Source organism: Petromyzon marinus, chromosome 1, assembly GCF_048934315.1.
Source record: "Petromyzon marinus isolate PM22_M1 ecotype Great Lakes invasive population chromosome 1, UKy_Petmar_22M1.pri1.0, whole genome shotgun sequence".
Classification (NCBI taxonomy): Eukaryota; Metazoa; Chordata; class Hyperoartia; order Petromyzontiformes; family Petromyzontidae; genus Petromyzon; species Petromyzon marinus.
The window spans coordinates 18,072,766-18,090,682 of record NC_133667.1 but is presented as its reverse complement, the minus strand read 5'-3'; the positions used below and the strand labels follow the sequence as shown (position 1 = coordinate 18,090,682).

The 17,917-nt window shown below is 39.8% G+C and overlaps 1 protein-coding gene across 1 annotated transcript in view; it reads right to left on the bottom strand.

Moving 5' to 3' along the window:
* The window catches only part of LOC116947425 (secretory carrier-associated membrane protein 5B-like), a 39,663-nt gene that overhangs the window by 7,134 nt on the left and 14,612 nt on the right, over positions 1–17,917 (bottom strand). The window contains exons 2-6 of the mRNA XM_032963170.2: positions 11,587–11,649; positions 9,792–9,920; positions 6,880–7,036; positions 5,059–5,160; positions 655–772 (exon numbers count right to left, since the gene is read on the bottom strand). Of these exons, the coding sequence (XP_032819061.1) occupies positions 655–772; positions 5,059–5,160; positions 6,880–7,036; positions 9,792–9,920; positions 11,587–11,593 (513 nt within the window). The 5' untranslated portion in view covers positions 11,594–11,649. The remainder of the gene's footprint in view (positions 1–654; positions 773–5,058; positions 5,161–6,879; positions 7,037–9,791; positions 9,921–11,586; positions 11,650–17,917) is intronic.

The window sequence follows — 17,917 nt, the reverse complement described above, 5'->3', positions numbered from 1 at the left end:
CCCACATGGTGCGAGGATGCCCTCTTTCAGCAGTGGATTGATAAAATGTATGTATATATATCCATGTAGACTGATATATATATACAATTTGATTCTATCCTAATTGCACTGTTGGTAGAGCACTGAAGGCAAAACTAGAGGGCTGTGACATTATATCCTGGTTCCTGCTTGGGGTGGTGACTCAACATATCATTTTTCCAGGGTCAAAGACACGAATGCCACGTTGCTGGAAGTAAATCGTGGTTATCCTTGGGATAGAATGACCCCTGCCATGAGAATGTGGAATTGACATCGCTGGCTCAAGACCAACAGCATAGGCGAGTGCTGCTACATGTCTTTTCTGAGCGGATACTTTGACTTCTGAGATGAATTGGAAAATACTACTGTACTATAAAGCAAAATAATTTTACATATCACTCAACTATTTTTCCACACAAGTACATTTTGAAAATCATCCAAACCTACAAAATTTAATATTCACTCCAGAGGATTGTTTTTACATCATGAATAAGCATTGAGAGTACTTTAGACATATTTTTTCTTTACAAACTCTGCAGTTGTAAAATCACGATCACGATACATTTTAATAAACATACTGTTCATCAGAAGACATTAATCAAATACCTAGTGTTCAAAAATATAACTGCGTCTCACCTTAATTAGAGCTAAAAAGGAGATTACAGCCAGCCCCGTGAACATGATTGTGGGAAACAGCATCACCACTCCCACACCTATGTTGGTGCCAAAGTAGCTGATGGTAGCTATCCATCCACTGCAGGGAAAAAAAACAAATCGCAACATTATAACACAATACATTACACCAATACCCATTATGCTCTCCAGTTCATTAGTATTCTGGTCATCACTCCATATTGTGCTGTAGCTTGAATGCCAATTACTATTATGTGAGGTTAATGCTGTAAATCAGGAAAGTCACTCATTTAATTCCAAAGGTGTAATGTTAAGGTTACATAACTGTGACAGTTTTAATTCTCTCTTAAACTAATGGGATGTGTATATATTCTCGATATGAATAGGAAAGTATCAAACATATACAGTCCTACTTTTATTTTTAAAATAAACAGTTGTGGGTATTTGTTGCATATCCTATACGAGAAAATAAATATTCAACCAGGTGAATTTAAATTGTCACCGTGGGTCATCTCTGCCATCATCTGTTTTGGGTTATTACATTCATATACCAATTTGTAGAAAATCAACAGTGGATGTCCTGTGAATAGGCTGGAACCCGTGAAAGAAATCTGGAAGTTTGTAGAGACCTCAACAATTTTTTTTCTCACAACAACCAAAAGCTTAAGAACATTCTACCACCTATATTTGAACAATACGTGACAAGTGGAATAATAAGCCAAATTAATGTAATGCCATAGTTTAATAATTAAGCACAGTGGGAATATTCTTCTGCATCCAATGCTGTGCAGACAAATAAAGCAAATTCCAATTATGTGAATACATTTGGACCATACAGAACACTCCTCTTATCCATGTTAATGTGGGGGAACCATATCACAGATCCTATTAATCATGGGGTTATTCTAAGATTGCACTCCTCTTATCTGGGGGGTAAAACATGAAAACTCACGGATAAAATGTATTTGCTGCACACGACTCCTTTTAACCAAGAAAACATCATGAATATAATTCGCATTTAAATAGCTGTGGGAGGTCTTTGATGTATTTCTGTGCTTCGATGTCTCTAGCTCTCTCTGTCTTTATAATGTTCACAAAAAAGTTGTGAAAAAGATGCCATTCCGCAAAGATTTATGGGAAAAGTGATGGATAATAGTTTTGTGGATGCTTCAGTTACCAGGAAAAGAGAAGTCGATGATAAGACCATGGATAAGAGGGGTTTCTCCTGTATTTGATTATTGGAAATGCATTAAATTGGTTCCATAATTTATACCGGGGTGAACATTAACTTTTCATCAATAAAAACAAATTAAATTCATAAAAACTGCATGTGGCCAACACTATTAAGGAAATTATTTAAAGTGTTGCCATAGCTTGTACTGACTAGTCACATCTAACACTGGAAATCTAAAACCCCAAACTCTCATTTTAAAAATCAGAGAAATATAAACATGCATATTAAGGGGTGCGTGGGGAGCAGTGATACAGTGATGAGTGCACTGCACTATGAACCCAGTGATCCAAATTTGATTCCCACTCACGACCAATAACAGCGGAAGATATGAGAACCAGTCTTGGGCTTGCCCCTCGGTCAACTCAGCCTAGTGCAGTGTGTACACATCAGCACTGGGGGAACGAAGGCAGCTGGGCATGGTGCTGACCAATGACCGCACCCCGTGTGTCGTGCCGGCCTAAATAGGTGCGTGCTCACAGCACTTGCTCAAACAGTCTAAGGTTAGATGGAGACTGATGGCCTAAATCTTAGTTGTCTTGTGGTTGTTGTTGTTGTTGACTTGCATCCCACTGGGATTTTTGCACACAGCGTTGGTGTACGGTGCTATTTCAGGAATATTTTGATGTTTTTTTTTCCTGGATTTTCTGTTTGCAGTGACATAATCACTTTAAGATGTTTTCTTGTTCATGTTTTTGATTTTTGTTTGTTGCGGTTGCACCCGATTCAAGAGCCGAATGGCTCACAGGGCTATACCAAATAAATGGAACTATGAACTACATGCATTACTTTTGAGATACTGTACATACACGAAAATTGGTATGCTTGTAAAGCACAACATGTATAATAACGTGTTATTCTGAGACATTGTCTCTAACAATTACATTGGAGTTGGCATTACAAGGTACAATTACACCTGAGGCTTGTACTTGGAAAAAAATGGAGGTTAACACAAAACAACATTATAATGAGCTGCACGTTTCCTAATTACAACAAACTGTGCTGAACAAGAATACATCAATATCCCCTTGTATTGCTAATTTGCACTGCTCCAAATTAAAACATCTTTGTTGTTTAAATAATAACAATAATGCATAAATGCATTACCGTATTGTTAATAAATAATGCTAATTGTATATGCCCCAATACATGCCAATTTGCATAAACAACTTTTTTTATCCTAAATACTGACAAGCACTTCTATACTTTTATGGAAGTGGGATAATTTAGGCTTTGAAATAAGCAACATAATTAACACAAATGGTTGTTATTCATTCACTCTCAGTATTACAATGAAATACATTATTTAAAAAAATGTTGGTGCCATTTCAACCAAAACAATCTCACAACCAAACAGTGCCAAGGGGTTGAACATAATTACCATCATTTAACGAGCATACAAAAATAAGATTTCGTTCTAAACTACATTCTGAGCGAAGTAAAACAAATATTTTACGCGATTATTATTTTTTTATCACTAGTCATAAATCTGTGAAGTGTATCATCTCGGCCAATCTTAATAACACTGCTCGTATGCTCATTAGTGATAACTTATGGTTGACCCCAGAGCTCAGGTCATGCACACCACACCACACTGCAAAGTGGCCTAGGACCTCACCCGCACATATACTTTACCAATAGCCACATCCATTTAGTGCCAGTATGCTCAGGAAGAAAGCATCGGCCATCCTCGTTTGCTTGAGTGGAAAAATAAGTTACCGTCTTCGTTTCAATAAACACACGAATGCAGCCCTCAGGTAACAAATGTCCTCATCATAATACTACTGAGCCTACAATTCTGAAATCCAGAAATGAAATTTCGCAATGGCACTAGTGGTAGAATGATTAATCTCTCTGGCAATGTATGGGATGGTAACGATTCAGGGATCAGATTGAATTTAATAATGTACTGTACATTGCACAATTATGGCGAATGGTAGGACCTCTAGTGGCAGCAGATCTCACGTGAACATATATATAAATAAGACCTTAATCTGTCTCAAAAACCTCAAGGGTACTACTCCTGACAAGGTAGGAAGCTGAAATGTGGGTACATAGGTAGCTTTTTGGACGCAAACAACAAGAACATCTGAAAATCGAGGATTTTTCATTTTAAGGCCCCCAAATCTCGATTTGAATTTCCCCATAAACATGTTTGTGCGTGAGAATAGGTTTTCCCCTTTTTACTGGCATGTGTCGTTCAGAAACTGTTAAAAATATCAGATTGCGTTTTTTGCATTTTATCGAGCATTAAATAGCAAATAAAATTAATCAAGAACCATTGTTGTATCTTAGTTAAATCAAGAACCATTGTTCCATCTTTTATTATTTTTTTAGATATTTCGGATTAAAGCTGTTTTAAACAAAAAAATACACATTTTATGGTGTTCAAATCTGAATAATTTGAAAACGGTAAAAAATAGGAGCTTCCCCTCAGAGTATTAAGTTAATTATTTTTTGTTCTTTCTCATAAAAAAAGAACGGCATCTTTAAATTCAGTGGCTTCCGATGGGTACGTCTTTAAATATAATTTGGAGTAGTTCGTGTCTGATCGTAGATAAAAATGGAAAAAAATAATATCAAGTTAATTATATTAATTGAAAACTTTTGCCTGGCAGCAGAGGTGTTGCTCCAAATCAGTATTTTTATGAGTTGCATAACACTGTGTGAAAGCTACCAACCACAGTTATGCCCTCCCTTCTCTAAACGTTTAACATGGCCTCAAAGTGCATCTTAGCCTGACACAAGCACGATGGTAATGTCACCACCACTCCTTGGCAAAGGGAAGTTGTTTTAAGGCTAGCCAGTCAAATTGTTTAAGTAACAGATTTATAGCCAAAGTAATTGGAAGTAAACATAAGCTTATACATACATAATTTTTCATATGAGTTATACAAACTATGCTGGCTGGCCTTTTCAGCTTGCCAGATCAGGTGAGCATAGGTTTTACTGAGTTTACACACAAGTGCTGCTATTACACACTCACACTGGCTTTTGTATTTTAAATAAATCCAAAACGCATGATAAACTGGTGCAATGAAGCCATATAATATCTGGTAAAATAAACAAAACCTCTTCTGACATTAACAAATAAGTATTGACCCAATGTATCAGGGTTGGAAATGTTATATGAACCACGAATGTCCCTGAAAAATGAGAAATGAATGCTGCCTTACCATACTCCCCAACCAGGGATGCCCACTGCCTGGATGATGTTCAGTACCACTTGCCCGGAGAAGGTGAAGAAGAACAGCATGTAGTTGAAAGAGCTGTCACTCCTAAAAAAATCAACCAGACATTTAAAATATTGACATATTAAGGCAACTTCAATTACTGATTGAAAGCTTTCGTGACTGCAGGGATTCATATTATTGGTTCTACGTGACTTTACCGAAAGAACCAAGTATATATATAACTACAATTACTGTTCAGGGTAAAAAAAACGATAATTGAGTCAAGGTTGCCTGAGGGGTCATAGCATTGAACTGACAATGCTGAGATCTTGGGTTCAAATCTGGCAAGTCGACTGTAATTAAATAAGGGTCTCAAGTGTAGCAATTTGTCAGTCTCATCCCATTAATAAACAACTGCACACAAAACAAACAAACAACCAATAACATATAACTGAATTTTGATTTAAAGCTTTCGTGACTGCAGGGATTCATATTCTTGCTTTATAGTTTGCCTTCGTATCCGCATCGCCAGTTTCTTCAGCCTCCTACCCTCCAGTCCCGCTCACTTCCCAGCCCCGGCATTGTGTTGAGCTCGGGTTGGAGCTTGCACTTCACCACTGCCCCTACCCCACACCCCCACCATCTCTCCTCCCTGCCTCCTCCACCCCCCTCTTACGTATATATAGCCTCGTGTCACAAGCAGCCTCCTTTTGCCCATTTCAGCAATTTGTTTATTGCTGGGGTTGTTTCCACAACTGATGACGGGCACTTGTGTTGCGCCCTAAACGTCGTGATTTCATTTATTTTATACCTACGTGACTTTACCGAAAGAACCAAAGAGTATGGATTCCTGCAGTCACGGAAACTTCAAATCTAGATCAATTACATATTTACAGATGTTTTTGCTTAATTGCCAAAATTCAAGCTCTGAAAATAAAAAAAATATTAAATTTATATTTGACTTCCAAATTCTTCTTGAATAAGGCACACACTGAGTGCATCACCTTCAAGTGTGGACAAGTGGTGAATTGAATGAAGCAACGATATTACCATCCGCAGGCCGTTCTCTAACAGATTCATGCACTACTCTAGGAGAGTTTACAATGGACACGTCTTACGCCATGGCACTGAGAGCACAATTTAAATACAGTTCGGAAAAATAACAAACAATGTAAAAGGGTTTAATTTACAGTTTTTTTCTTTTGTGTGTATAGAGAGTATGGCATCCAAGGAAGACTTTTATCAGGGAAAAATACGTTATGTCATAAGCCACAAATGTACATGTCAGTCCTGATAATTATATTTTGAGGCTACAGTATAGGAAAATGTCAGATTGAATAAAGTATAAATATAATTAATATAAATGTCTTACGTGTCATGAATACAATATATCGCATTAATATAATTTATTTAGTAACTATACCGCATTCCACACTGTAAAAAAAGATTAAAAAGTGAATAAAAACCACCAAATCTATATAAAATGTGTACATTTATTACATTGAACCAATGGTGGTTTAAGTCTGAACTTGCATTGGTGTTGTATTGATGCAGCTGGGTTGTGCTGTGATAAAGTGCTTGAATAACAATCAGAAAGTTTTGGAATAAAAACCTGGGTGCAGGTCAACTTTGCTCATCATCTCTTCACAGTAGATAAAATAAAAGTACTAGTTTGTGGAATCTGGCCCTAATCATAGAAATATTGAATTTCCACCATGGACTCAGAACTACCAAAGGAGATTAACAATACCCAAGTCCCATTTAAGAAGAGCAACACACCGTGTTTGTAACGAGGGTCTAAATTGTGAAGTTAAACTGTTTCACCTGAAGCCTTTGTAGACAGCTCTAAACCAGCACACGTAGGAGCAGGGAGTGAAAAGGATCAGCCACAGGATGGCCAGTCCGAAGTTGACTGCACTCCCTCCACCGATTAGCCAAGCCAGGCATCCAATCAAATTCACCACCAGGGTAATACCATGCACTAGAGGAAACAACAGAGAAGAGCTTTAAAGACATAGCATAGTTTGTACAGTGGCTATTTTGTAAGCTTTAATGTTTAGATATATGTACAGTGAGGGAAAAAAGTATTTGATCTCCTGCTGATTTTGTACGTTTGCCCACTGACAAAGAAATGATCAGTCTATAATTTTAATCGTAGGTTTATTTGAACAGTGAAAGACAGAATAACAAATAAATCCAGAAAAACGCATGTCAAAAACGTTATGAATTGATTTGCTTTTAATGAGGGAAATAAGTATTTGACCCCTCTGCAAAACATGACTTAGTACTTGGTGGCAAAATCCTTGTTGGCAATCACGGAGGTCAGACGTTTCTTGTAGTTGGCCACCAGGTTTGCACACATCTAAGGAGGGATTTTGTCCCACTCCTCTTTGCAGATCTTCTCCAAGTCATTAAGGTTTTGAGGCTGACATTTGGCAACTCGAACCTTCAGCTCCCTACACAGATTTTCTATGGGATTAAGGTCTGGAGACTGGCTAGGCCACTCCAGGACCTTAATGTGCTTCTTCTTGAGCCACTCCTTTGTTGCCTTGGCCGTGTGTTTTGAAAAACGCATGTCAAAAATGTTATACATTTATTTGCATTTAAATGAGGGAAATAAGTATTTGACCCCCTCTCAATCAGAAAGATTTCTGGCTCTCAGGTGTCTTTTATACAGGTAATGAGCTGAGATTAGGAGCACACTCTTAAAGGGAGTGCTCCTAATCTCAGCTTGTTACCTGTATAAAAGACACCTATCCACAGAAGCAATAAATCAATCAGATTCCAAACCCTCCACCATGGCCAAGACCAAAGAGCTCTCCAAGGATGTCAGGGACAAGATTGTAGACCTACACAAGGCTGGAATGGGCTACAACAACCATTGCCAAGCAGCTTGGTGAGAAGGTGACAACAGTTGGTGCGATTATTCTCAAATGGAAGAAACACAAAAGAACTGTCAATCTCCCTCGGCCTGGGGCTCCATGCAAGATCTCACCTCGTGGAGTTGCAATGATCATGAGAACGGTGAGGAATCGGCCCAGAACTACAAGGGAGGATCTTGTCAATGACCTCAAGGCAGCTGGGACCATAGTCACCAAGAAAACAATTGGTAACACACTGCGCCATGAAGGACTGAAATCCTGCAGCGCCTGCAAGGTCCCCCTGCTCAAGAAAGCACATATACATGCCCGTCTGAAGTTTGCCAATGAACATCTGAATGATTCAGAGGACAACTGGGTGAAAGTGCTGTGGTCAGATGAGACCAAAATGGAGCTCTTTGGCATCAACTCAACTCGCCGTGTTTGGAAGAGGAGGAATGCTGCCTATGACCCCAAGAACACCATCCCCACCGTCAAACATGGAGGTGGAAACATTATGCTTTGGGGGTGTTTTTCTGCTAAGGGGACAGGACAACTTCACTGCATCAAAGGGACGATGGACGGGGCCATGTACCGTCAAATCTTGGGCGAGAACCTCCTTCCCTCAGCCAGGGCATTGAAAATGGGTTGTGGATAGGTATTCCAGCATGACAATGACCCAAAACACACGGCCAAGGCAACAAAGGAGTGGCTCAAGAAGAAGCACATTAAGGTCCTGGAGTGGCCTAGCCAGTCTCCAGAACTTAATCCCATAGAAAATCTGTGGAGGGAGCTGAAGGTTCCAGTTGCCAAACGTCAGCCTCGAAACCTTAATGACTTGGAGAAGATCTGCAAAGAGGAGTGGGACAAAATCCCTCCTGAGATGTGTGCAAACCTGGTGGCCAACTACAAGAAACGTCTGACCTCTGTGATTGCCAACAAGGGTTTTGCCACCAAGTACTAAGTCATGTTTTGCAGAGGGGTCAAATACTTATTTCCTTCATTAAAATGCAAATCAATTTATAACATTTTTGACATGCGTTTTTCTGGATTTTTTTGTTGTTATTCTGTCTCTCACTGTTCAAATAAACCTACCATTAAAATTATAGACTGATCATTTCTTTGTCAGTGGCCAAACGTACAAAATCAGCAGGGGATCAAATACTTTTTCCCTCACTGTAGTGGTTGAAGTATTATAAAGGGCATCAGATGGAGGTGTCAAGTTGACATGCAATGTTTGAAATATAGGGGTCCACCACAACATATAAGCATGTATCCTATAGGTAACATTGTGATGTTCAGGGCGAAGTACTAGAATCGCTACATTGCAGCACACGTAGGGGTCTCAGGTGGAAGGCATCACGTTAACATTGGTTGCTTTGACAGCTTCACCAGTGCTGAGGGAATGTTAGATACATGGGGCTCTTATTCACCTACCCTGACATCATTGTACGTGGGTAGAGAAGGTAATTCAACACAAATCTGTTTTGTACGATAATGTGGACCAGGTAGCACCCAAGTGCTTTAGGGTATTGGTATCAACCAGATAGAGCAGATATGTTTCTACCAGACCTCTGTTCTGTCAGATGCAAATTCCTTCAAGCACCATTCCTCCACCCACCCTTGTCGTGGAATTACAGATGATGTAGTACAATAATCTTTCTTCCAAACACTTGGGTCACCACTTACAGTAGGTGTGGGCAAATAAGAGCGTGAGAGGGATACTACCATTTTGGGATATAATCATATGGTTGTAGTGCCTTACTGTGTGACTGAGGTAGTGTAAACACACCCTTTACAAAACAATAAACATTCACCAGTGGACTGCTCTCAGGACAACAGTTCAGCTGAAGGATTCGAGATCACAACACCACTTACTGATCCACAGGTAGTACAGCCGTTTGACAGACAGTCTGTGTGGCTCAGGGATATCCTCATTGAAGTCTTGATAAAAGCATGGCTTCAAGCGCACAAACTTTGGCAGTGGAGGAAAGTTGTTCACCCGGTCTAGATGGAGCACAGTTTTAATGGTCATGTAAAATGGGGTTAGATTGCAAAATCAAGTCAAAGTTTGTAGCCTGCACAGATGAAATGTCTGGTTTCACAGTGGGAAAAAATATCAATAAAAATAAAAGTGAAGATATTTCCTCATTACACTTCCAATTATAAATAAGTAACTACCACAGTGGTTGGCCAATGAAGTATGTACATGCTGATGTTCATAGCTGGGTCTCCAGAAAACACCTTTGTTCAAATTTGAATGTGTGTTATGGATTGTACATTTATAATATTAATGTATATGGTTACAAATATGAATGTATAGGAGTACAAATATTTCCTTGAAGCAGAAAACTGTAGGACCTCCTCTTAATTTATCTAAAGTAACAATGATATAGGATGAGGGTATGCAAGCAAAAGTATTCATATATTATTTATGTTATCATAAATGTAAGTAATTACGATATAAAATAAACTGGACAACTTCTTTGTATCTTTGTAAAATTGTTTAATCATGGCCACATCTAAAATATGCGATGTGGTTAGGTTATCAGTCAAATAAAGAGGTAGCAATTTATACTGTCTATTATTTCAAACTCATCACAATATATTTGGTCCCATTACTTCACGGACAGAACTATTGTCTGATCAGCTATTTTAATATTAATTCCCCTGTGAAGTCAGCTGTTTTTGAAGTGAAACACATATCAAACCATTCCATGCAATGATTTACAGAAATAGACCTAGACCAGGGCCCTGTTTGAGAATGTCTATTTGAGTGGTTCTCAACACGTGCCCCGCAGACCACTGCCATCTGCAAGGCGGTGGGAAGTGGTCCACGAAACTGTTGCAAACATTTTTTCACAAAACATCAGATATTTGACTGACTGTTGTACAACTATTTATACCAGTCAATAAAACAGTAAGTTAGTTATTTTAATATACAAAGAAAGTTATTTACATTTTACAGAGCTTTTCAAGTAGTTTTAATTTTTTAAAAATATGTTATTGGTGGTGCACGGTGGTCTGCAACTTTTTTTGTAAGGCTTGACAGTGATCCATGGGTCCAGACACATTGGAAGCCACTGCTATAAAGCCTAGGCCACGAATACAGAAGGTCGATGTTTACCTTGTCATAAATTCACCTACATTGAAAATTTCTTTAAATCTACCTCAGCTAAACTAATATACAAGCATCATACACATGCAATTTTGGATCTCCATTCCAAGTTTGATCTGGAAAGCAGCACTTTAACACAAACTGCACACAAAAACAAATGTCTTCACCTGAAAATGTGGCCTATTGCAGTGCATAATTTTATTATTAAAGGTACGAGGCAATCTTCCCTCATTTGACATACATGTAGATTAAGTCAGATACATGGTCTGTTGTACCATATTTTCACAAATAAAAAAAACACATTATTAATAATTCACGCTTTTACGAGAAAAGGTCGCATTTTGCTGTAATTGCTGTTTTATGATGACCAATATGATTGATGAAAATAATCTGGAAGTTAGTATTGAGTAGACATTATATTAAAGGCATTATATGTAAAACAAAATCAATAGAATTTCACAATAGGCAATTTTAAGATACTGGAACTCAAAACTCAGCATTAATGTGAGTGTTATGCAACCCGATACATCACAGCTGACAAAAAAACATCCTCACCTGTCATGATGATCTCATAACCTGGTTACACCCAAAGTAGAAACGGTTGCAGCAAGGTTAAACCTATAAAAAGACACACATTTCAGTTTGGTCATTGTTTAGTTGGGTGACACATGTACCTTCACTTATGCAATGAAAATATCTATATTATAAGCCATGCAGTAAAGGTATCCCTCGATGTCCAAACGTTCGGTTTACAAAATTTAGCGTTCATGCAAATATCAAATTATGGACACTTTTTGATTAACGAAATCGAAATTCCGTATGAACAAAATATCACGTGGCACGCACCAAGAGATCAAACAAGAAGCACCCAGAAGGCTGCATCATCCATCCACGACAGTGTCACGGTATCCCTACAGTGCAACAGTAACACCTCCACATCACCTTTCCAGTCATTCTAACATTCGGATCTTTTGGTGAGTTCCCTGAAAAGGTTTAATTATTTTTGTCATTAATTAATCATTATTCAACCGTATTAATATTTATGTTCTTTATTATTATTTTTATTTGTGAACAGCGATATAGGTGCATAGTTCTAGGTTAGCAGTAGGAGTTGTTGGAATGACTGTAAAAAACACATCCCTAATTTTAGGATTTAAATGACTGAGAAAAGCCATTCTTGACTTACGACATTTTATTTTACGTGTGTTTTTTGAAGAACACATCGCAAATCGAGGAATACTTGTATCTGCAAATGCCTCTAAAGGCTACAGAACATGTATACAGCAATCAGCTGTATGTACTTCCAATCTTTTCAACCTTCCAAACGATATCCTGTACCATGGAAGCTTGTTCTAGAATCAGATGCGTAGGCAGCCAGATTTTATAAGTGGTCAAAGATACTCAAGACTTATGATATAAAACTTTTTACCCGTGGCACACCATGGAAAGTGGAGTACAGTCAGTTACGCTAAAGGGCAAACATGGAGCAAGATCACTGGGAAAGGGATGCCAGGATATAACTCCCCAAGAGAGACCAAGAGGGCATGGCTTAAGATGAGCAGCAGGGAGAAAGGAGTGCCGGGCAGGAAAAGGAGGAGGAGGAGAGAGAATAATTGGCCCAAGATGTCAGGGATGAGAGATATAGAAGGAGCAAGCAAAAGTGACCTTCCCCGAGCAACGCCTTTACACAGGGGTGGGGAGAGGGGAGGGATTCAGAGAAGGGGTGGCCACACATAATCCACATGATTTATGGGAGGCTTTAGCCAGTTAAGATGTATATATTATCAACAGCATCAACTACTTGTGATCAAGCCATCTTGATGCTGTAGATAATAATTGATAATGGAGACTGGTGTATGATCTTGTTAGGACACAGTCCTAACAAGATCATACACTGTCACTGAAGTGGAAATGGCCCTCAGGCGCAGCAAGTCCAACAAGGCAATAGGATATGATGGCCTCTGTCCTGAGTTCCAAAAGAACCTGGGACTCTATGGACAACAATGGCTTGCAAATCTCTTCACCGTCATACGCAGGACAGGCATAATCCCAAAAGAAGCCAAAGTCATCACCATTTTAAAACCCGGAAAGCCTCAAGACTCGCCCTCCAGCTCCAAGCCAATATCCCTGTTGTTCTTCACCTCAAGCTGATGAAACTTATTAGCAATTGGTGATCTTTACCTCAATAAATTTGGCGGGAATGGTCAAATCCACAGTGGGAGAACCCGTGATGGCCGAAGTTTGAGCGTACATCAAGCAGTAGATTGACCACGGGTGTTAGCACACTACACTTAAAAACTGGCACCCCATATTCAATTCAACATCAGTGGCGATTATCTGAACCGGTACAGGATCTCCCCTATGTCGACTTGGGCTTAAATGAGCGCCTGGTATGGTGTATAAAAACCAGCAATGGGGAGACAAAGGTGGCCAGGTGCCTCTGTGTCTGTCTCTTTGTATGTGTCTCTGTGTCTCCCTGTCTTTGTACGCGTCTCCGTGTAAGTTTATGTGTCTCCGTGTCTGTTTGTGTGTCTGTGTCTCTGTCTTAGTGTGTCTCCATGTCTGTGTGTGCGTGCTTTTGTCACCATGTATGTGTGTTGTCTTGTGCAGTGTAGTCAAAACAAGTGCTGCCTGTGCATTTGCTTGGATCATTGCGTATTTTTTAAAGTAATAAAATGTTTCATGGATAACCTGCAAATAATAGGATGTATTTGCCGTGCCACTCCTGTGGAAGTTCCACAGGTAATAGAAGTTTCCACGGATCCAATAGCTGTCGCTGATAATGGAAGTCGCAGATAACAGGGCCACGGATAAGAGGAGTTGAATGTGTAGCGCCGTAGATAGAGCGGTACCTCGTACCGCCAGGGGAGGGGCTGCAGTGCCAGCCCAAGAGGGGAGGGGCTGCTGGGGGCTCAGGACCCCAGACAGCTAAGCCCCTCGGCGCTCCCAACAGGGGGGCTGCGGGGGTTCTGGGATCCCACGCAGCCCCACCCCTCGATGGACAAGGGGCATAAAAGAGGACCTCCCCAGCCGATCTGGCCCAGTTGAAGACCGAAGCCGAAGACCAGCTAGATAGGACCCTGAGACCCATAGACCCGCTGTCCTTATCAGGGCCAGGACTCTGTGCGGCTCAGTGGTGAGACCCTGGGAACCCCTGGCCCGACGTCCTTGTAAGGGCCGGGTCCAGTGGGTCAGTGGTCGGAACTCGCACCCTGGCTAGGGCGAGTTAGAATAGCCTCCCCCTAGGCACCCATAGCTGGAGGACCCTGAGTGTAGTCCTGTGTTAGGGCACGTTAGCCCGGAGGCAGTACCTCCCCAGACAGTAGCTGTAGGAGGACAGTAACCCTGAGTGTTCTGGGACTGTACTGCCGAGCGAGGTGTTTTAATAAATAGTGTTGCCTCCAAGAACCGTCTCCGACGTATCCTGAATCCACAGCACTAGATATGCACATGTCTCTATCCGTGCCTAATTGGGTGCAGCTATTTTACCTTTTAGTCTTGTGTCAGCTGTCGAGTACTAAGCTCTGTGTGCAAGTTTTCTCCCAGAGTCGCTGAAGGACCACGGCTACTCTAGCGTCATAGGTAAATTGGACGAGGTATCAAGGCCATTTTTACGTTCATCACCCCAGCTACAGAGACTACTGTATATATTTTTTTAATGTTTGAATTACTAAAAACTGATAACTAAATACTTTTTTTAATTATGGAGCAAAATATTAAATTGGGTTAGGTTTTCAGTTTTCGTTCAAATAAATAAGCAGTTAATTCCGATTTTATTTTCTGGTTTTGAGTTCCATTCCAGTCTGGCTAGATGGTCTATCACGTCTCAGGTACATGAGAGATGCAGCCATGTTTAGGAGGCATTCAATACGAAAATATTGTAATTAATAGGACAAGAGAAAACATAACAAACACTAAAACAGCCATTAAAAAATAAGGCAGATGAGTGGAAATTTCCATTTGCAGGTTGGACCTATTTTTGGCACGAAAATTAGCTCAATGCACAAACTGCAAAAGTGCAAACATGTGCAACCACCAAGGGAAAATGATGACAGTACAGTGAACTAGCTAAGGGGTGAGACATTACCAGCAATTAGTTTTAAATGGAACTACCATATATAACAAATAATTATTACACACTTAAGCCAGACACATTTAAAAAATGATAATTATCATCAATGATAATTATCATTTGTTTAAATGTGCCTGGTTATAGTTAATAACCTAGTCATACTGTAAATGTGTTTACAGCAGCGTAATAGTATTTTATTATTGAAAAGCTCCAAGAGGTTCAATTGGGTCCATTGTCCTGTCTATACCTTTCACCTCCAAGGGGCAAGTGGTGAATCAGTGCAAATGAATAATGAAAATACTTTCATTACAGTGCTTTTCAAATAATGAATCATTCCTACACGAATAATCTACAAAGTTAAGTATTCAGGCCCCTCTCCAACACTACCGATTTCAAGAAGAACCCACGAAGCTCCAAAACACAACCTTCTAGTATCCTATATTAGACGTTAGGATACTTAAAACAGTCATAGGGTGCTTTTTCTTTCCAAGAGAACAATTCATCAATGAAAAGTTCTAAATGTTGAGTTGTGATGGCATGCATTGCACATTTGCTCATGCTGTAGGCCAATCTGGATACAATTTGGATATTAATTTGCCATTTCCAACCTCTCCCATATCATCTTCATCTACTCCCCTTTCTGTGCCCCCTGCTCCAGCAACCAAGCTCTTTCTGTCGATATCGATATCCATTAACTCCCTTTCTTATGTTTCTTTATCACTCCCGCTGTTTAAAATCCCTCTTCCTCATACCTGAATTCATCTCCCTGTTCAAGGCCAGACCTAAGACATGCATCTTCTCCTCCGCCTCTGTATCCAGAAGTGTAATTTGCCACTCGTTTCTATTCTCTCTCCCAGCCACATGTCTCTTAACCCACCTACAAAACAACCATTGTCATCGCTAAGATCCCTTTCCCTGATCACAACTACCCTCCTTCCAAGCAATCATGATTCACATGGCAACGCTGCTTGTAGAGCATCTTGAGAGTCATAGAGATGTTTTATGAATCATACTGTTTTGTAAATAGGTTACAAAAATCATTGTGCAATATTTGTAATGACTTTTTTTAAAAACAGAAACAGTCTACTAACTAGCATGTGCTAGTTACTGAAATTACATAAGACAACATTTAGCACAATAAGATTTCCAAAACCTCACAAGGAAGGTGACTTATTTATAATATGGCTCAAAATGTGTTGGTTATCAGTGTTTCAGATCTGCTCCCATCTGTGAAGGATGTGATCCCTGACATGCAATACCCCGGCGTCTACATACTAAGTTGTGTCTGCAGCAGTAGTTACATTGGGGAAACTAAGCGAAATGTCTTGGACCGTATTCGTAAACATAAGGCAGATCTGAAACACGGTAGGACCAATACCGCAGCCGTGGCTGATCATTGTTTTAATGCGGTGGGCTGACACGAAATTGATTTCTCCAAGACGAAGGTACTCTGCAAGCCCACTGGCTATCAACAAAGATTCGTTATGAAGCCATCCAGATATATAAACACAGACACAATTTCAACCGAGAAGATGGGTACAAACCGAGCAATCATTGGAAGGACGTTATTAAGCAGTTTAAGTCCTAACTGGCTGTGATGTTTCCATCCTACCTTCCGATGTTAGCAGTTATTTTTGACTCTCTGATTTTACATTAACAGGTTCACACTAACACAGCCGCCGTAGCTCGTGTCCTCGATGTGGCGGCGGCTCTGCGATCTTACATTGACATGCTAATCTCTGATTTTACATTAACAGGTTAAATGTCTCACACTAACACAGCCGCCGTTGCTCGTGTCCTCGATGTGGCGGCGGCGGCTCTGCGATCTTACATTGACATGCTAATCTCTGATTTTACATTAACAGATTAAATGTCTCACACTAACACAGCCACCGTCGCTCGTGTCCTCGATGTGGCGGTGGCTCTGCGATCTTACATTGCCATGCTAATCTCTCACAATACAATGGCCACCTTCGCGCCCTCGTCGTGGAGGTAGCTCTCAGACCTTACATTGATATGCAAATTTCTCACTTTAACATCACTAGCCCCGCCCATTTCGTTTATGACCCTTGGGCTACACCCATTTCAAACCTTTAAACAGCTTGCCTCAGCAGCTTTTCCCCCTCTTTTTTCTCCTGATGACGATTGCTTGTTTTGCGATCGAAACGTCGTGATATTTTTATTTTTTATGCACTTTATTTTTATTTTATATTTATAATTTTATTGCTATTATTTTATATTTATTATTTTATTGTTATTATTTTTTCTATCTACGTGACTTTAGGTTACAAGGCAACACAGAGATAATATGAAGCTATCTGCTTCCAAAATCTGTGATGTTTACATTACATTGCACGTGAGATGGTTATCAGTATATAAGCTTATCCAAAATTGGCAGTATCCTAGATGCTAAAACTAAATATAGCATTTCGTGATTTTTTTTATCACCTACAGTGAGGGAAAAAAGTATTTGATCCCCTGCTGATTTTGTACGTTTGCCCACTGACAAAGAAATGATCAGTCTATAATTTTAATGGTAGGTTTATTTGAACAATGAGAGACAGAATAACAACAACAAAATCCAGAAAAACGCATGTCAAAAATTTTATAAATTGATTTGCATTTTAATGAGGGAAATAAGTATTTGACCCCTCTGCAAAACATGACTTAGTACTTGGTGGCAAAAACCCTTGTTGGCAATCACAGAGGTCAGATATTTCTTGTAGTTGGCCACCAGGTTTGCACACATCTCAGGAGGGATTTAGTCCCACTCCTCTTTGCAGATCTTCTCCAAGTCATTAAAGTTTCGAGGCT